Source organism: Narcine bancroftii, chromosome 14 (assembly GCF_036971445.1).
Source record: "Narcine bancroftii isolate sNarBan1 chromosome 14, sNarBan1.hap1, whole genome shotgun sequence".
Taxonomy (NCBI): Eukaryota; Metazoa; Chordata; class Chondrichthyes; order Torpediniformes; family Narcinidae; genus Narcine; species Narcine bancroftii.
The window spans coordinates 2,894,600-2,920,471 of record NC_091482.1 but is presented as its reverse complement, the minus strand read 5'-3'; the positions used below and the strand labels follow the sequence as shown (position 1 = coordinate 2,920,471).

Below are 25,872 nucleotides of genomic sequence, written 5' to 3'. Positions count from 1 at the left end.
CTTCAAAATGCTCTGGACACTGACAAAGACAATGAGAGAGATAAAATGAACCCAATTCTACTTCCTGAAAGCAATCCCTCAAAAAAAAAACATATATACAACAAATGAAAATACACAGCAGGCCAAGCAGCATCCAGTAAAAGCAATTAGTCATGGTTTTGGGTTGGGACCCTTCGTCAAGACAGGTGAAAGAAAGAAATGTTCAGAGATTTGAAGGTGGAGTGGGGAAGGGGGAGACTAGTGATTGGCTAGAGGGAGAGAATAGGGGATCGTGATAGGCTGATGGGAGAATAGGAAGGAATCCATGGAGTGGCTCGGAGGAATGGAGGGGAGGTTTGCAGGTATATGGAAATTAGGTAAGGAGAAATTATGATGGGAAAAGAAGGAGAGAGGGAGGATGAAGTGACATGGAGGAAAAATAAGAAAAGGGGTGGGGGGGGTAACGGAAGTTGGAGAAATCAATGTTCATGCCATCAGGTTGGAGGCTACTGAGACAGGATATAAGGTGCTGTTCCTCCAACCTGAGTGCGGCATCAGCTCAGCAGAAGAGGAGGCCATGGATGAACATATCAGGCTGGAAATGGGGTGAGAATCAAAATGTGTGGCCACTGGGAGATTCCGTTTCCTCTGGTATAAACTTACATTAACCCCCTTCCCCCTTTCTTTTTCCCTCCATCTCACCCATCCTCCTTCTCTCCTTTCCCCCTCAATTTCTCCTTACCTATTCTCCATATACCTCCTAACCTTCCCTCCATTCCTCCAAGGTACTCCATGTATTCCTTTCTATTATACTTCTCCCCCTTCAGCCTATCACAGATTTCCCCCCCCATTCTCTCCCTCTAGCCATTCCCCCTCCCCCTTTTTAAAATTTCTGAACATTCCTTTCTTTCACCAGTCTTGACGAAGGGTCCCTACCCGAAACATTGACTTACTGCTTCTACTAGATGCTGCCTGCCCTGCTGTGTTCTTCCAGCATTTGTGTATTTTCATTTTATTTATTCCAGCGTCTGCAGATTTTTTTTGTCTTATACATCAAATGAGCTGGCTTTGAATAAGTCTGTGATTTAAGTAGACAACCGTCATCTCATTTTTCTACAATCACCTGGGAAGAATGGTCATTTAAAGTATTAACTATTGGTGATTAACCACCCAATCTATACAATTATAGACCAAGAAAGTCTTAATCAGCAGTAGTAAATGCTAGCAGAAGGTTGAGGAGGGAAATGGTGTAGCTAATATAACAAGGCCAAGAAATGGCTGTTATTTTATGGCTCATCATTTAACTATCAATTGTTCCCTAACCCCAATCTGAAATTTTTACCTCTTCCAACACACTTGCTAATTTTCCCTGTGTTTAGCATGCTTTAGAAAAGAGAACTGTCTCCCAATCAACATAAATATATACTTTGTTATGCAATTCCCTCATGTGTACCTCTCCAAGTCCTGACCTCCCCTTTTAATGCACACATTAAAACTCTACTTTGACCAAGCTTTTAGTTATCGGCCAAAATGCATCCTGCCCCAGTGAAGCACTCAAGGACATTAATCAGGATGGAGTTTTAAGGGAAGCTGGTATTGCTATTGTTTATTTACATCTCTGCTTTCTGGTCATGTTTGCCCATATCATTCTTTTATTCCATTCATGGAATATAGATAATGCTGGCAAGGCCAACAGTGAAATGCCAATGGGAAGGTAACAGTGTGATACCTTCCTAAACTGCTGCATTACTTGCAGTGGGACTCCTAATTTCTGTGCTTACCTTATTTATAGCACTTAACAGAGACAGCCAGCTACCCTCTTCACACAAGATCTTATTCTCCTTGCATAGTGTCCTTAAAAGTCGAGATCTTCCTTACAGATGCTGCACTTTTCATCAGACCAGTCATGCTCTTCCCTGCCTTACAAAGTTTCTCTGACCATGCACTGTAAAGTCCCAGTGTTACCTTCAGAGACTTGTTCTTAATACATATTCCAGCATTTTATTGACTTTTTAATTGCTTGACCACATTGTCCAAACGTTGAAAGTGGTGGTCCCAATTTCCTTTCCATGTCACCCTCAGCTACTTCATCCCATACTTACATTGTATACGTTTGGACCGATTTGTTTACACTATGTAAACAAATTATTGAAATCAATTGAAATGCACATGCATTTAAGGCAGAGATTGATAGGTTCTTGATTAACCAGGGCATCAAGTGTTATGGAAAGAAGGTCAGGATTGACAGTGATTTGCAAAGGAAGAAATTTAGGTGGAATAATAGCTCCTTTTTATTGCCAAACTGAGGTTTGGCCTCAAGTTTCATAGTTTACAGCATCTTGCTGCTCTGTGATATCGTGGTCTAGCTTGAAGTACTTTTGGAAGCCAGTAATCGGCTTCAATGTGTAACTCATAGCCTTTTGTAAAGCACTGAAGTTACCTTGGCAGCGCTGATGACTGTGGCAGTATAAGACTGGATATTGTCTCCACAGGCCCCACCACGGGATCGATGACAGTGAATGAGCTGAGTAGGGGCAAAAGGACAGACAGTAGCATTAGCCAAACCAGTACAACTCCAAAAGCAATTTGTTAATTCCTATTTCCTTTCATTGAATAATTACAATGTTCTCTTCCCTTCTAATAAAACAAGGCATTTTTCTGGTAAGCAATTTAGATTTTGACTACAAGCAAAAAACTTCCTAGAATGTGGGAAATCAACACTCACACATTTCATAATCAATCTACAAAAATGTAAAAAATGGTACTTCTACACAATTGCATTCAAGATTTTCCCCAGCAATTGCCCAAAATGGAACATTTTATGATGCGTCAATTATATGCTCCCCGTATTGGAAGTCTACTGAGCAACTGCTGCCAAGAGAGTGCAACTAGAATATGATGGCTAAAGTAAGTAGTTTTCATTATTAAGACTGTCATTGAATTAAAGAGGCAGAACTTTCAAATTATCCTTCAATTAAGCACGAGGCAAACATGGCTCAACATGAAATGTGAAGTGAAGAAGGAAGCCTGATCTTTTCCGATCAGACTCTGAAGCTGGCAATGCCAACCAAAGGGAACTCCAGAATATTCTTGTCATTTTCATCCCAACTCTAGTGTCACTCTTGCCCTCTTACCTACTCAGGGTTGCCAAAGCCAGCATTAGTTGCACATCCCTGAGACTGCCTTTGAGAAGGTGATGGTGATGGTGAATTACTTCATTGAAAGATTTAAGTCTTTACGGTACTCCCAACACAGGATTTTGATTTGGTTAGTATTAAATATCGTGGGAGAACTTGGAGGTTGAGATGCTCCCATTTACCTACTGATCTCTATAGTATAGGTCACAACTTTGGAAATGTGCTTCCAAAGAAGCTTTTGCCAGGGTATACTGTAGAATCTACAGTGCAGATCACAGAGCACATTGGCATGGGGAGCATAATGCTATTACAACACAAGGTTTGAATCTGCTGCTGTCTTCAAGGACTTTGTATGTTATCCTTGTGCTCAGCTGGATTTCCTTTGGGTCATCTAGTTTCCTCCAATATCCTAAAAATGTACAGGGTAAGTCGATTAATTGATCACATGGGTGTATTTAGGTGAAGAGGGCTCATGGACCAGAAGGGTCTGTGACCATGTTGTATCTCTAAATTAAATTATTTTTTTAAATAAACACTGTAGCCATGGTAGAGCAAGGATGTAAACAATAAATCCTTAAGATGGTGATGATTAACCAGACAGCTCTGTTTTGGACAGATTATTTCATATTGTTGAAGCTACAAATGGAAAGTGCCCCATCGCACTCCTGACATTCCTTTAAGAATGACCCTTGTTTTCTATTTGTTAACCAATTATCAATCCATATCAAAATATTATACCCATTCCCATGTGCCTGTCTATTTAAGGCCTTCTCAAAACCCAAATAACCCATATTCATTGGGTTTCCCCTCAGCAATCCTCAATTCCCCTGATTACTGAAGGCTTGCAAATGACAATTAGTTATGGACTACTGACTCCAACCTTTGCACACAAGTCAAATTGGTTGCAAAAGGTTTAATATTTGCAGGGAGTTCTATATTTTTGAAATAGACAAAGAACGCTGGCTTTGCTAATGTCTCAATATCCACAACAAACAAGCCGAGAGATCCACGTTACCTTGTTTTCAGCATAGGCGAGCCAACGGCTTCCTAATGCGACGGGGTTAGGGTTGGGCCCTGGACACGGAAAACAACCTGGAAAAGGAGGAATAATTGACAGCTGTAAATATTTTAATCTCCATGGCCAAAATAACCATGCAAGTAATTTTTCCCTTAATCATGCAACTCTGAAGACAAAATGGAATGCAGATGCTAGAATCTAGAACAAAAACAGATCGCTGAGAAAACTCAGCTGGTCAAGCAGCATCCATGGAGGTCAAAGGTAGAATTGACATTTCAGGTTGAGGCCCTGTACCAGAACATCAGGACGCCAAACCCACCCACAAAGCAATCCAGTGGTTCTCTTTCAGATCAGCTCTCTATGCAACTACAATGCTGGCATGCATTTGAAGAGGAATAGAATACCAGAGCAGGGTTGAGGCTTTATACGTTAGCACAACGCTGTTACAACGCCAGCAACCCAGGTTCAAATCTGGCTTAGTCTGTAAGGAGATTGTACGTTTTCCCCATGTCCGTGTGGGATTCCTCTGGATGCTCCAATTTCCTCCCAACATTCAAAACAGACTGGGGGTGTAGGTCAATTTGTTGGCATGTGCTTGTGAGCTGAAAGTGCCTGTCATCGTGCTGTTAAAAAAAAATTAAATTAAAATTCTTTAAAGATACTGGTGACACCTCACTTGGAGTATTTTGACCAGTTTGTGCTCCACATTTAAGAAAGTATGTGGTGACATAAGAGGGTTCAGAGGAGGTTCACAAGGATGATTCCAGGAATGAAAGGGTTATTATATATTTGACAGCTCTTGTGCTGTATTCATTGGAATTTAGGAGAATGAGGAGAGAATCGGATTGAAATATTTTGAATGTTGAAAGGCGTAGACAGAATAGATGTAGAAAGGTTGCTTCCCACGGTAAGGGAGTCTTGGACAAGAGGGCATAACTTCAGGATTGAAGGGTGTCCACTTAGAAGAACAGAGATGCAGAGGAGTTTCTTCAGTCAGAGGGTGGTGAATCTGTGGAATTTGTTGCCACAGGCAATTGTGGAGGCCAAGTTATTGGGTGTATTTAAGGCAGAGATTGATCGGTTCTTGATTAGCCAGGGCATCAAGTGTTATGGGAAGAAGGTCAGGCAGTGAGGCTGAGTGGGAAAATGGATCAGCTCATGATTAAATGGTGGGGCAGATTCGATGGGCTGAGTGGCCTATTTCTGCTCTATTTGATGGTCTAACCTCCTGCTATGTGGTCTTCATTCAGCAACTTTGCACAAACTCTGTGACTCATGGAGCAGTGGCACAAATGAAACTGCTGCCAGGACAACACAATTATAGCTTGATGGACATGCACTGTCTACCTCTGTTAGGACTATCTGCTCTCAGATTTCATGTTGTGGAGTGCCAGGTGAAGGCAACAATGTAAATTAAAAGCTACATAAAAATGACCAAATATATTTGACCCCCTGCAATGAGTGGCCATTAGCAAAGAACATGGTGTAAAGGGTGTATCAGCAGTGAAAAGTGGCAAGAAATGTGCCATTCAAGGTTAGTGTAATATACATCTTGTGAAATCCCCTGGCTCGTGAATCTTCAGCTCCACTGGTGCAGAGAAGCATGAAGGAATAGTGTCTGTTAAACAGAGATGATATAGTGGTTGCAGATTTTAGTGTTTCGAAGCCAGACTGTGCCTCATCAGATATTATTGATTTAACTGATTAATTGTGCATTGTCTGCTTCCCTGAATAAATGCTAGAAGGGTACCTTATTTATTGCTTCACCATCACCCACCTTGCCCTCCCCTGCCAGGTCCTCTCACATAAATAGGAAAGGTTTATTCGACATTTTGATGTACAGGTATTGTAGCCATTGAAGAGCAATTAAATCTAACTAGGTCCACATTTAGTAACTGTTAAATAGAACATGACCATTGCAATAAATTCAAGTTTATTTGTCATCTGATTGTTCTACAGCGTTCTCCAGTCTACAGTGCAGAACAGTGCAAAACACACATACAAACGTAATGCCCGTACAGATAAACACTCCACTAAATAAATATTAAAATATAAATAGCTTATATCCAACATTTATAACTGTGGTCCCACTCCCTGCAAAGTTCCATGAAAACTTTGGAAGCATATTTTTGTATTTATTAATCTGTAACTGGAGCACAGCTGGCAAGATGCACCTCCTTCCCCAGCCATTTCTCTTTTCTCTTTGGCTTGGCTTCGCGGACGAAGATTTATGGAGGGGGTAAAAAGTCCACGTCAGCTGCAGGCTCGTTTGTGGCTGACCAGTCCGATGCGGGACAGGCAGACACGATTGCAGCGGTTGCAAGGGAAAATTGGTTGGTTGGGGTTGGGTGTTGGGTTTTTCCTCCTTTGCCTTTTGTCAGTGAGGTGGGCTCTGCGGTCTTCTTCAAAGGAGGCTGCTGCCCGCCAAACTGTGAGGCGCCAAGATGCACGGTTTGAGGCGTTATCAGCCCACTGGCGGTGGTCAATGTGGCAGGCACCAAGAGATTTCTTTAGGCAGTCCTTGTACCTTTTCTTTGGTGCACCTCTGTCACGGTGGCCAGTGGAGAGCTCGCCATATAATACGATCTTGGGAAGGCGATGGTCCTCCATTCTGGAGACGTGACCCATCCAGCGCAGCTGGATCTTCAGCAGCGTGGACTCGATGCTGTCGACCTCTGCCATCTCGAGTACCTCGACGTTAGGGGTGTGAGCGCTCCAATGGATGTTGAGGATGGAGCGGAGACAACGCTGGTGGAAGCGTTCTAGGAGCCGTAGGTGGTGCCGGTAGAGGACCCATGATTCGGAGCCGAACAGGAGTGTGGGTATGACAACGGCTCTGTATACGCTTATCTTTGTGAGGTTTTTCAGTTGGTTGTTTTTCCAGACTCTTTTGTGTAGTCTTCCAAAGGCGCTATTTGCCTTGGCGAGTCTGTTGTCTATCTCATTGTCGATCCTTGCATCTGATGAAATGGTGCAGCCGAGATAGGTAAACTGGTTGACCGTTTTGAGTTTTGTGTGCCCGATGGAGATGTGGGGGGGCTGGTAGTCATGGTGGGGAGCTGGCTGATGGAGGACCTCAGTTTTCTTCAGGCTGACTTCCAGGCCAAACATTTTGGCAGTCAGATCAGATACAGGTCGGGTCAGATACAGCAATGAGCTCTCTGAACCCTTCTCCATTAACAATGGCGTGAAGCAAGGCTGTGTTCTCGCACCAACCCTCTTTTCAATCTTCTTCAGCATGATGCTGAACCAAGCCATGAAAGACCCCAACAATGAAGACGCTGTTTACATCCGGTACCGCACGGATGGCAGTCTCTTCAATCTGAGGCGCCTGCAAGCTCACACCAAGACACAAGAGAAACTTGTCCGTGAACTACTCTTTGCAGATGATGCCGCTTTAGTTGCCCATTCAGAGCCAGCTCTTCAGCGCTTGACGTCCTGCTTTGCGGAAACTGCCAAAATGTTTGGCCTGGAAGTCAGCCTGAAGAAAACTGAGGTCCTCCATCAGCCAGCCATTTCTAGAAACCATGGAAATCACTTAGACAGCATCTTCCTGAAGAGCCCACTTCCTGTGTAATTGAGGCTGCATTCATCAAGCTAATTACCTTGCATTTGGCTCCTACCAACAAATTTAAATAGGTTTTATTTCTGTCTGCTGTTTGCCGCATGGTGCACAAAAAAGACGGTTATCTTGACATTCACTCACAAAATAAATTTTGTTCTTTGGTTAATGACACAAGATGGTTACAAAATTAAAACAGCAAAACCTCTGTTCTCTGGAATTCAAGCAACCAGCAAAAGAAATCGCAGAAAATAAATAGGTAAAAAATACGGAAGTTAGTTTGCCAATCCACGCAACACACAATCTCAAGCAACTGGAAAATTCACTTATTGAGCATCGACCAATCCCCATTGGTGCCAGATACCATGTTTTAAAAACTATATCCGACTCTTGGTTGGCTAGAAAAATGAGACACGAAGTTTGTGGTGCGACATCAACGGCAAACCTAAAAAAAGCAGTTTTATTTTTGTAGGCATTAGCCTGGTACATAATAAATATAGACACAAGAGATTGCAGATGTTGGAAACTAGAGCGAAGTAACTCAGTGGGTCAGGCAGCATCAATAGGAAAGGGAATGAATAAATGAAAACAAGGGATTAATGCCTTGCACATCTTTCAAATTTCATATTCAATTAAAAATGAGAAAATAATGGCAGAATTATGATAGTGTAGTGGAAAAAATAGTGTGCAACATGCATCACAAAAGGTACAAAGAATTAGACAGAAAAATCCATTTCAAGCCCCAAATATTTTTGTTGACCAAGAAACAGGAAATGATCAATCAGAATACAGGACGGCGATTGAGAATCTGGTGAGGTATTGCCAGGAGAATACTCTTTACACTCGACGCTACCAAGACCAAGACGTTCATGGTTGGTTCTTGGAAAGAGTGAGAGACTACATACCTGTCTGCATTGATGGGGTGGAGATGGAAAGGGTTAGCACCATTCTGTTCCTGGAAATTCTCCCCTGGAGCCAGCCCTCTACTTTCAATCTTTTGTATTTATTTTCTCTTTAAATTTAATTTAACATATATTATTGCCTGTTCACCAGTTGCAAGAAAGAATTCTGGGGCAGATGTACATTGTACAATGTGTATGACAATAAACTCATTATCATGATGTTTAAGACTCTGACACCTGCCTCAGTCAATATCACCTTTTGTTCCTTTCTGCTCCCATATTTATCCACCTTTTCCTTAAATATCACTTTCCTTTTTCATATTTGAGTTTACTTGAATTATACCATGGGTTACTTGTGAACAAGGGCTGAGAATAATCATGTGACATTTCCTCTTACTAACTCAGTAGCAACAAATGTTTGGAGTTAGATAAACGATACGTGAAAGAAGGCACAAATGTGGAAAGTTATGAAGGAAGCTCAAGGGGTGATGAAGGAGAAGGATCTGATGATTCTGGAAGGAATGTGACAAGGCCAATAGAAGGAACAAGGCTGCAGAGAGAGAAGCAAGGGATCTGAACAAAAGAGAACATTTTAGAACAAGATTGATTTTTTTTTAAAGTACATTTTGGACGAGAGTTTATTTATTATGCTATTGCTAATTGCATCCTTCGATTGCTGGTATCAGTTAACTAGTGAAGGAAGTCCGAGGAAAGTAGTATTTTTTTCCTTATTGCACTTTACTGAAGTGTACCTGCTTTGTGTCGATTCAAACACACCAAATGCACTTTAGCTGCCACACACAAATGTATACAGGGCTGAAACTTAAATATAGATTAATGCTATCCCAAAGGCACTTACTTTTAAACTAATGCATGTAGGTTTATGTTGTTAAGAATGATAAATCTGAAAGAGGTAAGTGCAAATAACATGATATTTGATGAATAACTTGAGTTGGTGGTAGGGGAGAAAGAAATCAAATCTACCTCCTCAGTGCAAATTCTCCTGGATTCATCTCATGATTGTACAACAGCATATATTTACGAGAGAACATTTGCTTTATTTTGCTGGTCTGGATATTTGGATGAGATCTATTAAATGGAGACTGGATAAATAGTTGGATTATACAGAGTTTAGAGGGAAGACATTTTAAGAGAAATGCTAAGAAAATAATTTCCCTGCCAAGAGATTCTACAACTATGGTTTCAGGTAAGGAAGTTAGTGAATCATTGAAATTCTCAATTCCAGAGAGAACCATCCAGAGTGATTGAATTTTTGGCACCAAGAAATTACTTGGGAATAAGAAGATGGAGTTCGAACAGTATTTGGCTCTACAGTTGCAGTTGCAGAGGGAGTATAACAGGGGTTTGATTACACATCCTTGACGAGTTCCGTGGAGTGAGTCTACATTTCCTGCTGCCTAGGAAAGGCAGCCAACATACTGAATACACCAAGACACTCTCTTTTCCCTCTTCCCATTGGGAAGAGATTCAAAAGTGTGAAAGCACATACCAACTGGGTTAGAATCGGTTTCTTCCCCACAGCTTTGAAGTTCCCGAATGAACAGCGCAAAGGTACTAACACGCTGTCCTTGCTTGGTGCTTTGTTTAAAAATTACAACTCTAACCTTAACCTTTCAAACACAAATGAAGATGAGGTAGAAAATTATGGATGGGCAGACTCGAACTAGTTTATTCCTGTTCCTGCTCTCCTTTCAGAAATTTTAATTTGGACGATTTGGGATAACTGGACCCTCTTACTTATTTATTTTTCAGAACCTGACCATTCCTAACTTTTCTTGAGAAATGATTATTTAGCTTCAAAAACAATAGAAGAATGGAAATACATGTCCAATTCTAGGTGATTGCTATTTAGAGGTGAGCCTTCAGATCTCATGCACCAAATGCCCTTGACCTTCCTGCTACCAGAGGTAGCAGGTTAAGGATGGGTTTCAGAATGGTCTTGGTGAGTAAATGTGGTGCATCAGGGGTGAAGGGAATGTGTTTTCTGGATGATGGATGGAGTGTAAATTAAAAAGGTTGCTTTGTGCCACAAAATGTTGAAACTCTTTGAACATTGTCATCCAAGTGGAGAGGACTCTATCATACTCCTGACATGTGCTTTGTAGATGTTAGAAAGTCAGTCATGGTACCATATCCAATCTCTTGTCACTGTAGTAACCATGCGACTGATCTTCTTGAGTTTCTAGACAGTGGTTGATGGTGGGTAACTTGATAATGACGCCCTTTCCTCTGTTCCTTTATCAATATTCTTAAAACTAATGAGTTTTGGCAATTCTTCGGTCCAATCCTCTCACTATCTACTTTTACTGACCAGCTCTTCTTTTAAATGTAGCCTTTTGGAACTTGTCTACATCTCAATTTTGATGAAGTTTGTTGAGCTATGAATATTGACTAAGATATTTGGAGAGATTCCTATTCAAATAGTTTCCTGGAATATTCTGAATGTTAACTCCAAAATGTAATGGACTTAAAGCAAATTAAATGGATTCCTTTATTGGGGAAGAAATGTCTTTGGCAATGGGAGAAGGCGGCAGGAGAAAATGAAAATGGGTTCAATCAGACTGCAATTGTGTATTTACAGAATAATTACCCACACAAATTCAAATTGAAAAAAAGTAGAATCCAAGAAGTGCAGGAATCCAGATTGCAAATTTGGCATGAGAATTTTCTATTATAAACCTAGGCAGTAAAGGTAAATGAAAATCTAATTGTGGAAAAAACATTACAAGTTAGAGAGACCAATAGTGTTTTTTTGAACTACTTTGATATACTATTTACATTAAATCTAAACCAAAGAACAGGCCATTCACCCTAACTGCTCATTGACTGTGTTTACGCTCCACAAGCAATTATAAACTCAAAATCTATTCACATCGCACGATGCTTTCTTCCAGCCCTCGCAGTTAATTTGTATGAATAAATAAGAAGATTAGGACATGATCCACGATGCTGCTTGCCAAATCTCTTAAAAGCGCTGACTGTCAAGGTCAGCAAAACACTTTGATCGTGGTGGACAAGCTCTGTGACCTGCAGAAAGGCACTGTTGCCTAATTCTTCCTCGCATGACCTCATAAAATATTAACCAACGAATCAAAAAATAAACCACATGAAAATGCTGCTTCACAGCAAAATGCCAGTCAGTTTCATGGTTACAACTTGAAGTCTAACAGGAACTAATTCAGCTCAGTATGTTATTCATACAACTTTGATTTTGAACTTGTTAAGTCACCAACTTGGGATCCAAATAGATTACCATAATTCTAAGATCAGAAACTTGTCTCAGTAGGAAGCTCTTGTCTTTAAGTCAGGAAATTGAAACTTTAAGCTTCATTACAAAGCTGGTGTACATCATCTAAGAGTCAGGTATGTGGCTAAGTACAGCTTCATTTTCAGGGAACTCAACAGTGAATTTCCGCCTCTAAATCTCTCTGATTTCCCATAATACTTTCACTTTTGAACCCAGGCTCTTCAATAGACATACAGCAAGGTAATAGGCCATTTCGGCCCACATGTCTGTGCCACCAATTTGCATCCAATTATCATTTATCTTCTCAGAAATTTTGCACATTTTCAATAATAACATTTTACTGAAGATACTACATAATAATGTTGTCAGAGGGAATTAACACAGCCTTGTATTCAAATCAGGTTTCAGTTGTTCCAGCAAGAACGAGAAGCTTTCACCAATATCTATACAAATATTATAAAAATTTGCATGGGCTCTAGAACCAAATGATTTCAGGGTTCCCTTCTATGTATTCAGTAATCTATCAGATAGAAAACTATATTCTATGAAAAAATAAATAAAAATTAGACAACTTTACAAATGAAAAAGTATAAAATTTGATATCTGATTTGTCTGCTCAAAATTAACAATTTCAGGGATTTGTTAATGAAGTTCTTGACTAATAGGGTCAACTTCCAAACTATTCTTAGGTTCCAGATTTTAGTCCAGTACTACTAGTTTTAATACTTTTACATTTTTAAAAATGTTTAAACTTTTAAATTTTATAGAAGCCGATTCCAACCATTTAAACCTGTGGTGCCTAATTACACACAAATTAACCTCCACCCTCATACATTTTGGAGGGTGGGAGGAAACCAGAGCACATTGGAAAATACATGCAGACATGGGGAGATCATACAAACTCCTTACAGACACTGTCGGATTTGGCGCTGTGACCACTACGTTAACCGTGCTGCCCCTTACCACTAACACTGATAGGAAGGGTAAATTGCATTAAAATGAATATCTTCCCAAGGATACAATACCTATTTCAATCGTTACCAATTCACCTAACAGAGAAATTCTTCAAGGTGCTAAAGAAAATAATAAGGAAATTCTTATGGAAAGGGGGGAAACCAAGGATAGTGCTAGATAAATTAACAGAATGGTACAAACAAGGGGGGCTTACAGCTACCAAACTTTAAGAATTATTATAGAGCCGCACAATTAAGATACCTATCAGATTTTTATCAAACAAGGGAAAAACCAGATTGGACCAGATTAGAGCTAGATAAAATGGGGGAGAAGGTACCTGAACATATACTAAATAAGTAGGATGAAAAGCTGGTGCAACATAGGAATTCACCAGTATTGCACCACCTGCTCAACATTTAGAAGAAGATTCATGTAGAAAGGAATAAAATAAATTATCAACTACCAAAATTAATGTTGACACAAAATCAACTAATCCCTTTCACAATAGATAATCTTTCCTTTAGAGAATGGGAGAGAAAAGGGATCAAAAGAATAGAAAATTGTTTTTCGGGAAATAAATTATTATCTTTTGAATAAATGAAGGGCAAATATGGTATAACTCACGGTACAATGTTTGCATACCACCAACTGAAAACCTACTTAAAGGACAAATTGGGAAGCAGGCTGAGGTTACCAGAAGGAAGCAGCTTTGAATATGTGATTACAGACACCATGATAATTAAAAGATTTATAACAAACATGTACATCAAACTGCAAGTGAAAGAAAACGGGGAAACAAGCTGTAAACCCAAACAAAAATGGGAACAAGATCTAAACATAAAGAGAAAGAATGAAACATGGGAAAACTTAAGCTCCGGAACTATGAGAAATACAATAAACATGAGGTTACGCATGATACAATATAATTGGTTACACAGGCTATACACCACGCCCCAAAAGTTAAATAAATGGGACCCAACAGTATCAGACAGATGTTTTTGCTGTAAAAAGGAAACGGGAACAACAGTACATGCAATTTGGGCATGTGAGAAAGTGGAAAAGTTTTGGGAAGATCTAAACCAGGTATTAAATAAAATCACAAAAAGCAACATACCAAAAAATCCAGAGATCTTTCTTCTAAGTAATATAAGAAGTAAAGAACTTGGACTAGATTTGGATGGAGCACAAAAAAGATTTATTATGATAGCCTTCGCTGTAGCAAAAAAATGTATTATGTCAAACTGGAAATCAGAAGAGAGCCTGAGAGTACAGCAATGGACATAGAAATGAATAAATGTATTCCATTGGAAAAAATAACATATAATTTAAGAAATAACATCACAGTATTTGAACAAATTTGGGAACCGTACATGGAACACAACAGAGAGGACCTACCGCGGACCTCCACCCCCTAAAATGATAGAATAAGAAGAAGACGAAATGAACTGACCCAGTGTGTAAAAGTAGATGATACAATTGTCTTGTTTATTTTCATTGTGTGATGACATTGTTTAATGGGTTTAATGTATCATATAGGTTGAACGTTGAGTGGGTGGGTAGGGGGGGTGAAGGAGGGAGGGAAGGGAGGGGGGAAAAAGAGGAGAAAACGACCCTGTGTATATTCAAGAGGGAAATGTTTGTGTGTATTTTGGTCAGTATGGTTCAGAGTGTGAAAAATTTAAAAATTTTTTAAAAAATCATGCTGCCCTACCACCTTCTCAGAGGCATAGCTGTTAATGCTCAACTTGGACAAATATCTATAATCATGAATAACAAACATAAAAAAGTATACATACACTATCCATCACAATTAAAACTAGTAGTAAAAAGATTGCCATAGGTAGGAGTGGGTGGGCAATGTGTTGCAATTAGTCAATATTTTTGCAGAGTGAAAAGTAACAATTCTCATTGAGGATGTTAAGATAAATCTGCAGATGTTGGGGTCAATTGCAATATACAAAAGTGCTGGAGAAACTCAGCAGGTCACGCAGCATCCATAGTAAGTAAAAGGCGCAGTCAATGTTTTGGGTCTGAGCTCTTCATTGGGAATGAAGGTACTTCGGTTTACCAGATGCCAGTGTTTGGAGATGTTAAACTTCGGATCCACAGAATCACACAAAATTTTCCACTCCTTCGATCTTTCCTGCAAGTGAAATTCTGATGGCAAAACTGGAGATGCTATCAATTGGAAATAAAATCATTAAATATTGGAAATAAACAGAATATCAGACAGGATCTGTGGAAAGAGAAACAGTTAGCATTTCAGGTCCAGGGTCGGAACCAGAAAAAAGAAAAAGAAGTTTGTTTAAGTAATTGCCTAATGATATCAATTTGTTTCTCTGTTTCCCAATTCTAATTTCCACAGATGCTACCAGACCTGGAAGTGTTTTCATTCCAATTTTTCAAACTGCAGGAATAATCCATTATTGGTTTTTAGAACTATCCATAATAGGCAAAATGGTTTCATTTGGACATTTGTTCTTGTAGAGAGCTGCCAACAAATCCAAATCAAACCAGCCTATCTTGCTGCAATCTTGTTCCAAAGGGTCAAAACATCACAACAAAAAATACTGAAAAGTTGTGAAATTACTTCAAAATCATTTTACAATGAGTGTAAATTTGATACATACTTGTGACAAAGAACTTTTTAGTGAAAGTGCAGCTATCAAACGTGGCAATCTTCTCCTGCAACACAACTACCAAGACCCTGAGGGAAAAAAAAGGGAAAAAAAAGTCAGGAAATATTGCTTCTTCTATTGTTTCTGCAAATGTGTATCTCAGATTAAAAACGTTTAGCACTCTGCTGGGATACACTTCAAGATGAAAAATGTTTAAATGTTGTTAATAGTAAATGTTCAAATGATTTTAATAGTCACATAATATTAATCACAGGTACAATTAGAGCTAGTAATAAGACAGCATGGGTAGGAGTGGGTGTGCAATGTGTTGCCATTAGTCAATACCTTTGAAGAGTGAAAAGAAACATTTCTCATTGAGGATGCTGAACTTTATCAGTGGTCATCTTTTGGAAAAGATGGTAAACTTTAGGCCCCACAGAAGCATACAAAATTTATGACACCATTCAACCTACACCACTCAAGTGTACATTCCGAATTTTATTCAAGGTTATTTACATACATTTTGGTTTGATACATCGTGGTGAGAATTCTTCCGTCAACAGCAGTGGAGGATTTCCACAAAATCCCAGTCCCTTTGCGATTACTGAGCTCACCAGTACGCTCTTTCTTCTTAATGATGTTCCAAATTGTTGATTTTGGTCCTCCTAAGGTTTGGGCAAAGCTTATTATTGTTTTATTCTTGTCTTTCAGCCCATAATGGATTTTCATTGGGCACAACTCTGGTCCTCATGTTGAAAAATGATGACTACAGACTGATCAAAAAGCAAGCTTACATTCTAATAAATAAAAAGGTCCCAGTGGAGGTGAAGAACGTAGCAGTGGATCCGAATGGACAAAATATAATAGCACCCTGTCAGAGTTATTCTGAGGCTTGGATACTCGTGAACTTTTATGCACCAAATACAGATGATGAGTCACTTATACAAAATGTTTTTCTTAAAATAGCTTGAGGATAAAACAATGTTTTAATTGGAGGAGTCTTCAGTTTTTGTCTGGACCCCATATTAGATAAATCTACACAGACAATGACAAAAACTAAAGCCACACTGAAATAGATGAAAGATTTAAATTTGATAGATGCCTGGAGACAGCTGCATCCTCAAACTAGAGACTATTTGTTTTATTCAAAACCCCACAATTATTTCACCAGAATTGACTATTTTTTAATGTTGGCACAGTTGGAAAGAAGAATGGTCGAATCAGAATATTTGGCCAGATTATTATCGGATCATGCACCTTTGGTATTGATGATACTGAGGCCTGAAAAACAGGCATCAATGTATAGGTGGCGGCTAAATTCTCTGCTGTTGAAAAGAGAGGACTAGTGTACATTTATTTAGAGAACAAATTAACATATTTTGTGAAACGAATTGTTTATCTACTAATAATAGTTTCCGATTACACTGAAGGCCGATTTGAGGGTGCAAATAATATTCTTTGGCTTGGCTTAGTGGACGAAGATTTATGGAGGGGTAATGTCCACGTCAGCTGCAGGCTCGTTTGTGGCTGACAAGTCCGATGCGGGACAGGTAGACACGGTTGCAGCGGTTGCAAATAATATATGTCAAGAAAAAACACATGGCAGAAATCAATGATCTGGAAAAAGAAATTAGAGAAAAAATATCAAAAATCTGGCTCAAAAGATAAATGCCAAACTTTAATAAATAAAAAAACTTAAATACCATACAAAACAAACATACAAAATGGAAAAAGATATAATAAGATCAAAGCAAAAATATCATGAATTGGGGGAGAGATTGCGCATTTCGGCTGAGGCCAGATATGCTATCTCATGACCCAAAAGTAATTAATGATACATTTAAACAGTTTTATACAGAACTATACAAATCAGAATTATCGCAGGATCAAACAAAAATAGATAACTTTCTGAATAGAGTCACGCTGCTGAGATTGAGCCAAGAGGATCAGATGAGATTAAATACCCCCTTTACTATCGTAGCCTCTCCAATCCATAATCCCATCTCAATTTTTCCATGGAGACCCTGGAGACTTAACCATTCCAAAGAAAAATTCTTATACTTCCATTCAATATTATGAATAATTTCCTTGACAAGTAAATAGGAACGGACTTAAAAAGATGCAGTAGTCTCGGCAACACCTTCATTTTGACACAATTTATCCTGACCATCAGAGTGATGGGCAGACTCCTCCATCTGTTTAAATCATCTTCAATTTTTTTCAAGGCTAGGGGTGTAGTTCAGTTTGTATAAGTTTCCCAGATCTCTATCCATCGTTATCCCTAGGTATTTGATACTATCTGGCCCCTTCCCTGTGAAGCAGTCATTTAGTTGGTTAATTCCATACTTCTCTCCTACTGACTACATGAAAAAAATGAAAAGGAAAAATCTTAAAATTCATATATTAGAAAATTGATGGAAGTACAAATAAACAAAATGGAAAAAAAAACTGAAGCAGAAAGGAAAGGTTGACAAAGCACAAGCAGTGGCTATTGAGGAGGTGATAAATTGTTTGAAATGACCAGTATAATCCTTCAATTAGCAGTTTATACCAACAATGTAATTAATTTGTACACATTCAGAGAGTAACCTATTCAGAGCTATTTCCACAGAACATCAATTACTGGACCACATTTCAAAACAAGCACCTTGAAAAATAATGGATCTGAAATTGTGGGAGGCACGTAAATGCCTTAGATTGACAACATTTCGGTTTCAAAAATCCAAAAGAAACTTTTCTTCAAGGACATTCAACTGGGCACAAGAAAAATCCAAACAAGCAAAACTCCAAATGGATCAACTAAACAATCTAAAGCAAGAAAAATAAATGTTACAACAGGGAAATATACATTAAAAAGAGATGAATATGCAATCTTCAGAAGTATATTAAAAAGAAGGAAACTGAAAATGTGAAATTTACAGAAAATAAACACAATGTCATCACAGAACTGAAAATTCAGAGAATATACAGGATGAACGTGAGTATAAACAGAAAGTAGATTAGGTCCTCAACAACAATTCAGACATAAAAGCTTTGCACTTCTACAGTTCACTTCACAATTCCAGAGGGCTTCAAAGTAGTTTTACGCGCAGTAACCATGGTCATTGTGCTTCAGAATCAAGTTGTCAGAACTTCTGTATATCGATCAGTGCAGGCCCACAGTGTCTGTAGTCAACCAGGATGCCAATCCAACTGATCCCATCTGGCTGCACATGGTCCAGCTCCCCCTATTCCCTTCCTGTTAATGTGGATGTCTGAGAGTCTCTTAAATATTGCTATTGGATCTACTTCTGCTACTTCAAATGGCAATGCATTCAGGCACTGTCTGAGTAACTTGCAAACTGTTACGAGCCCAAAGGACCCCAAAACCCAGCAGCAATAGATATCACCATGAGAAATGGTTACTTAAACAAAAGTTGTTTTTAATTATCTTTCAACATGAAAACAGAATTAAACTTTAACTTATCTCTATTAACTTTAATCCAAATTAACCCCCTTCTAATTATAAGCGCACGTGTATGATGTGTGTGTAAATTTAAGAAAAGTTCTTGGGTTCACAGTTCAATCTCACTTCTCATTCTTCCAAGTTCACTGGTTGTAGGCAATTCTTATACTGTGCACAGAATTCAACATGTAGAAAGTTCACCAGGTTTTGGTGCTCGAAAGGCACCATAAATATTCGTGTACAATGTGACCCCCCCATTTTTGAGGGGAAAAATTTTACCCCTGTGTATAATATGACCCCCCCCCCCCCCACCTGCCTGAGTCGCGTTGGCGTCTCTCCACTCGCCCGGTCTCCTGAGTCGCACTTGCGTCTCTCCACTTGCCCAGCTGCCCGAGTCATGCTAGCATCTCTCCGTTTGCCCGGGCTCCTGAGTCGCTCTCGCACCTCTCCGCTCGCTCGCCCAGCTTCCTGAGTCGCTTTTGCGTCTCTCCACTCGCCCAGCCGCCCAAGTCATGCTAGCGTCTCTCCGCTCGCCCGGCCTCCTGAGTCAAGCAGCCGACTACCACTCGCCCTCCCGGCCTCCTGAGTCAAGCAGCCGACTACCGCTCGCCCTCCCGGCCTCCTGAGTCACGCTGCCGACTACCGCTCGCCCGCCCAGCCTCCTGAGTCACACTGCCGACTACCGCTCGCCCGCCCGCCCAGCCTCCTGAGTCACACTGCCGACTACCGCTCGCCTGCCCGTCCAGTCACCCAAATCACGCTGCCGACTACCACTTGTCCGGCCAGCTGCCCGAGTCACCACTCACCTGCCCGCCTACAGAAATTTTTTTTTTAAATTTTGCTCTCGTGTATAATGCGACCCCCCCCCCCCTATTTTTGAGGGGAAAAAGGGGAGGAAATTTTTGCATTATACACGAATATTTACGGTAAATGTTTACCACTCAGGAAGGTTCTTTGGAGGTTTGCAGGGAGAGATTTGTTGTTCCAGGATTTCCACAACTGAGGTACCACCATTAGTCACCTCAATGTCTTGCCCCATCAGGGTTCTCCAGATGATAACCTTTTTCTTTCAGACTACCACAGAGTTCCTTTCTGTTCCACTTATTCCAAGAGAAACATCAGATAGATAGCACTTCCAGTCATCCGCCGCTCTGGAGCTTTCTGTTTCATTTCCAACAAGCTTTCCTTGCTTGCTTCAGCTGTGACCATTCAGTCTCTCTCTCTATTCATCTTCCAACTGCTAGAAAGCCCATGTGACTCTCACCTGCCACAAAACCCCCACCTTCTCCAGCAAGCAATAGGAGTTAGTCTTTTGCTCCCATCTGTTGTCTTAGGTAAACAAAACTTCTCATTGACCTTTGAGTGAGCAACTTGCAGAAAGGTCAAAAGCCTTGTAAAAATGTTCAACACAGACGGCCTGTCTCCAGTCGATTCATTTGATGACATCATTTCAATTTGCACCTACTTGTGGAATGTGCATAGCAATCTCCATAGTTTCTGTAAAGTTCACAGAATATGAATTCTTCAGTATTTCAAATAAGATCTGTTTTAAAATGTGTGTATGTAACCTACTCTAATTTTACCAATTTTTCTCCCAAATATATATATGTTACAATACAAATCTCTTTTAAACCTTGCCCCCACCCCCAGCTCCTTTCAAAAGCCATACCCTCAGGTATCTGGCATTTCTGCCCCAGGAAACAGACAATCTATGCTATCACTATGCTCCCATTTCACTGACAACAGTTGTTCACTTATCTGCAATATCACATCAGTGGAAAAGCATTATAGACTCCCAGAAGAAGATGGTTAACATTTACAAAAAGTTATTATGAGACAAACTCCAAACACAAGGTCATTCTGGACCATTGGTTCACAGAAAAACTTCAGTTAGACACAAAACACAAACTTAAACTGAGAAAAGACAAATTTAGATTAGTAATACGACATGAGGAACAGTCGAAGTAAAACCTCATCAATTACGAGTTTATCAATAGTTTTTCAATACATATGGACTAATTTGGGGTAATAGGACATGGTGCCCTTTATTTAACTGTGAACTTGAACTTGAACAGCAATATAGAACCCTCATTAGAAAATGTCAAACCATTCTATCTTTTATCCTGGGAAAGCCAAATTATATTTTGCATCTTTTAATTCCGAACTTTTCAATATTAAGGCTCAACCTTGAAACCACGTGGATTTTATTTTCTTTCTTTTATTTTTGTGAAACATTCATACTTGATTTATACTGATTGAGCAGAAAAATCAAATAATGCAGTTCGGAGATTCCCTAAATGTTGCACTTTCTGCTCCGAAGTCGTTGAAAAAAAGTGCAGCATTTCACTGACGGTAGGTAATTGTGGTTTGGCAACACATTGTAGAAACAAACATAGTTTTAGTGACACCAAGTGGTTGAAGTACTGTAGTTTAACAATGAGCTGAAACTAACATTTTATCAACACAAGGTTCTTAACATCTTAAAAATGTTGTTAATATTGATCATAATTCACAGTCATCAACTTTTTGTATGAATTCAGGTCTGAATCAAGGGACTGTTGAAAAATGTGGACTTTCTTTCACTGAAATGTTAGAACTTATGCACGTGAAGGTTTTTGATGGAGAGGAGATGCAGCTTCCCTGTGAGGGAACTCGCCTGCTAGCATTCATTATCAGGGCTAAAATGTGAAGAATGAACATTTGAACAAGGAATAGAGTACTACATCATCTTACAGAATTAATTCACAATTAAAAAGAAAAAGGGAATTATAAATTGAACGGGAAAACACGAGTGTTAACAGAATCACTAGCATGGAGCATAGAGCCATTCTAATGTGTCTCTACAAATACTTGTTGCTCACTTTCTCTTGTGAAACAATCTATTGTTTCGATGGCATGGATCAACATTTTATTAGTTCTGTTCATGTCTGCTCTACATTGGTTGATCAAAAAAAATTCCTCTTTTAAATTCAACTATTTGTATACCTCTCCAGAACCTACCTCCAAGAGCCATTTTAATTTCTAACATGATTTCGTTTGGAATGTGGGAATATTTGAGTGCTTCTGCCTGAATACAATTGTCCACTGATGTCCTTTCACTAATCTGTCAAAAACATGCACCATCTGGGGAGATATCATATTTTCCTGGTATTTATTACATTTATGCACTTTCCATTTGTCTCTGACTTCAATCTCATTTCTGTAGAAATTATGGATTTTTCAATTCAGTGTTTTAGGAACACATTCCCCTTGTGAATACATGGAGAAAATATTTAAATATTACGTTCATCTTCAATTGTGTCTCCTCAATTTTTCATTTTCTAACATTCTCAACTTGAAAGAAATTCTTAACGGCATCCTTTGGATGGCACGGTTGGCGTAGTGGCTGACGTAAACCCTTTACAGCACCTGCAATCAGGACCAGGGTTTGAATCCCGCATTGTCTGTAAGGAGTTTGTACGTTCTCCCTGTGTTTCCGTGGGGTTTTTTCCAGGGATACCAGTTTCCTCCCACCGGTCAGAAACATATCAGGGGTGTAGGTTATACAGGGCAGCATGGACTCGTGGCCGATATGGCCTGTTACCATGCTGTATGTCGAATTTTTTTTTTAATTAGTCAGCTTTCGGACTACTCTTTTGATATTTTCTGCTTGTTAATAGGACTATCTCAAGTTCAAAGTTCATATTTGTTGTCAGAATACATTCTGAGGTTCTTTTTCCTGTGGGCCAGGCAGAATTTCTACTTGTCGGTATACAATAAAAAAAACTGTACTCGAGAAAAGATACATATACAAAAGGGAGAAATGTACACAAGGATGTGCAAACAAACTGTGCAGAAATAAATATTCAATCATAAATAATGTGCAAAGAAAGAATCCTTAAATGAGTCCCTGATTGAGTTGGTGGTTGAGGAGTCTGATGGTGGAGGGGGCAGCAGCTGTTCCTGAACCTGGTGGGTGCGAGTCTTGTGGCACTTGTACCTCTTTCCTAATGGCAGCAGCGAGAACAGATCGTGTGTTAGGTGGTGTGGATCCTTGATGATTCTTTCTGACAAGAGCATTCCACGTAAACTTTCTTGATGATGGGGAGAGTTTTGCCTGTGATGTACTAGACCGTGTCCATTAACTGAGCGGAATTCCCTTCCAAAGAGGTATTGGTGTTTCCATACCAAGCCGTGATGCTGTTCACCCTCCTCACCTCTGATCCCCCATCGATTACTGGATTGTGTGCAAGGTTTTGCTGTTTGTGCACCATTCAGCCAAGTTTTCAATCTCCCTTTTGACTCACAAAACCCTTTTATAACACCCATGATATTGTCAGCAAATTTGTAGATAGTGTTATTGTTGTACCGTGTTAAAGGTGTAAAATGACCCTGTAACACAACCCTGTGGTGCTCTGACCGAAATTGTGCAGATGTTCTGACCAATTTTCACGGATTGTGGTCTGGAGGTGAGGAATCCAGGATCCAATTTCCCAGTGGGGTATTGAGGCCCAGGTCTTGGAGTTCACTAATCAGTTTTGAGGGGATGATGGTGTTGAATGCAGAACTGGTGTATGCATCTTTACTGTCGGGGTGTTCCAGGGCTTTGTATAGTGGCATCTGCTGTAGACCTGTTACTGCAGTCGACAAATTGGAACGGTTCCATGTCACTGCTCAGACAGGAGCTGATGTGCTTCAGTATCAGCCTCAGCCTCTCAAAACACTTCATCACTGTGAGCCCCTTCCTCCCTACAATTTCTTCATTTCACTTTGCTTGTTAATTCACTGAGGATCATTCTTGTTCAGACTGAAGTTACTGCGTTGAGGTATTTATCTTCCTCGCAATTTTGACATTGCGTCTTTAAAGTGTTGTGTTTCTCCCCTCTCAGTACTGGCGTAAGATAGGTCCATCTTAGTCTGGATAAAGGGCTCAAACCCGAAACGTTGCCAGAATATTTGTACCTATGGATGTTGTCTGACCTCGCAAGTTCCTTTGTCTGCTTAACTGTTTTTTCAGAAATTGCAGAACATATTAAGCACAAGGTCACTTCGCACCTACAATGCAATATGTTGTTAACATTATCACATTTCTAGGGCAATGAAACCTCCAGCTACTCGAAACTAAGAAAATATCAGATAATACAGCAAATTAAGTTAAAACAGGCAACAACTTTGGAACCATGCTCTAATACAAGTATAGAGGGCCGCTATTATCTGTGGGTCCCAAACATACACTCTGTTATTAATATATTTAAAGATTTTACATTTAAAACTAAAAAGGCAGAAATGGAAAGATAAAACACTGAATGATGATGCTATCAGGGTAATTGCTGAACCCTTCAGTTTAGCAGTGCTGCTATGATTCTTCTTGGGCAATTCGGCAAGATCAAGGACAATCTGCTTCCTCCCTAGTTCAATTAGGTGGTTTTTGAATACCAGAAAAAAAACTTCCTCACACCTCAGTACAAGTCTGATCTTCCCTTACCTTTTGTTGCAATGCAGCTCATAAATGGGGGTTTTAAACTGGATGGACTTGACCATTTCACCAGTACGAAGAGAGTACAGATCCACACAGCAGTAAGGCGGGCTGGTGACGAAAAGACACATAAATGACATTACACACAACATGGTGAACAAATTCAAAATTATTCCAGCTTTAAGATCAAGTTGGTACCATGCTAATTCTTTTTTTTTTCAAAAAAGAAACCAAGCTAAGTAAAGAAAACAGGAGGAAGACCCCACACAATTCTATCAATTCCTGGTACCAGAGTTTCTGTGTGAACCACGAAAGTGTCCAGATGCTGTGATTGTAGTAAAAACACTACGAAATGCTGGAGGAGCCCACCCATAAGAGACAACAAGCTATTGCTAATGTTTCAGGCCTAAACCCTTCTTCAAGGAATAAGCAGAATGGGCCAAAAGCAGGAAATCTCAGATTTCAGACAATGCAGGTCAGTTCAACAAAAGGTGTAGATATGTTAAAGGATAAGGGGAGAGGTGAGAATTTATCAAGTCTGTGCGAAAGAAGACAGAGACAAGGGAGAGTCAGAGCTGGGGGAAGGCAACAGGGGAAGAATGAAAGGCGAGGGGGGTTTGACGGAAGCCAGAGAAGTCAATATTAATGCCATTCTTTTGGAGGGAGCCCTATTAGAAGATGAAGCGTTGTTCCTCCAATTTATGGGTGGTCTCAGTCTGGCAGTGCGTGAGACCATGGACGTGGTAGCAAGGGATGTGATGGGGAATTGAAACGGGTGGCCACTGGGAGATCCACACTATTGTGGAAGACAGAGCCAAGATGCTCAACAAAATGATCTCTCGTCTGTCAACATCTAATCAAAAAGGTAAATAATCTGGCTTGATCCTTTAAACTGACAGCATGTAGCTAACCAAATAATTTAATTTTGCAGAGACTGTTAGACTGTCCCAGTGAAAAATGCCAAGGTAAGATCATACCCGATAGTACCATAATTATTTCGCTGGTCAGTTTTGAAAGGAATTAGTCAATAAAGAGCATCCAGATGTACTGGCAATCAAATAAACAGGCTGCAAAAGTTACATAACTTTGCAGTGATCAAGCACTAAACTATTAAAAAGTGGAAAACAAAATATTGTTTATGTTGAAAATCTGAAAAAACAAAGCTGAAAATACTCAGCAAGTCAGGTAGCATGTGTGGAAAGAGAACCAGGGTTACCATTTCAGATCCATGTCTTTTCATCATAACTTAGAAAGTTAGAAACAAGTACATTTAAATTTCAGTTTGGAGGAGTCTAGATCAGCCATCCTCAACCATTTTTTTGCCTCTGGCCCCACTAGGTCTCTGCTCAAAGTTTACGGATCCCCTTTCCCAGTGAAGCAGTCAAGTTTACCTGGTTTCTTGTGTATTTCTGTCCTACAGACTACATAAAAAACAAAAAAATTTTTATGGCTTCAGTCCATAGGGCGCCCCCCCCCCCCCAACCCCACCGACCCCAAATATGCAAGACTCCGTTGAGAATGGCTGATCGAGAGA

General features: G+C 39.8%; 1 protein-coding gene across 9 annotated transcripts in view; it reads right to left on the bottom strand.

Moving 5' to 3' along the window:
• Positions 1–25,872, bottom strand: part of bcas3 (BCAS3 microtubule associated cell migration factor) — a 728,081-nt gene that overhangs the window by 583,414 nt on the left and 118,795 nt on the right. For all 9 annotated transcript variants that reach the window (XM_069911282.1, XM_069911281.1, XM_069911285.1 and 6 more), the window contains exons 8-11: positions 24,348–24,449; positions 15,451–15,527; positions 4,132–4,208; positions 2,420–2,503 (exon numbers count right to left, since the gene is read on the bottom strand). In XM_069911282.1, coding sequence (XP_069767383.1) covers positions 2,420–2,503; positions 4,132–4,208; positions 15,451–15,527; positions 24,348–24,449 — 340 coding nt within the window. The remainder of the gene's footprint in view (positions 1–2,419; positions 2,504–4,131; positions 4,209–15,450; positions 15,528–24,347; positions 24,450–25,872) is intronic.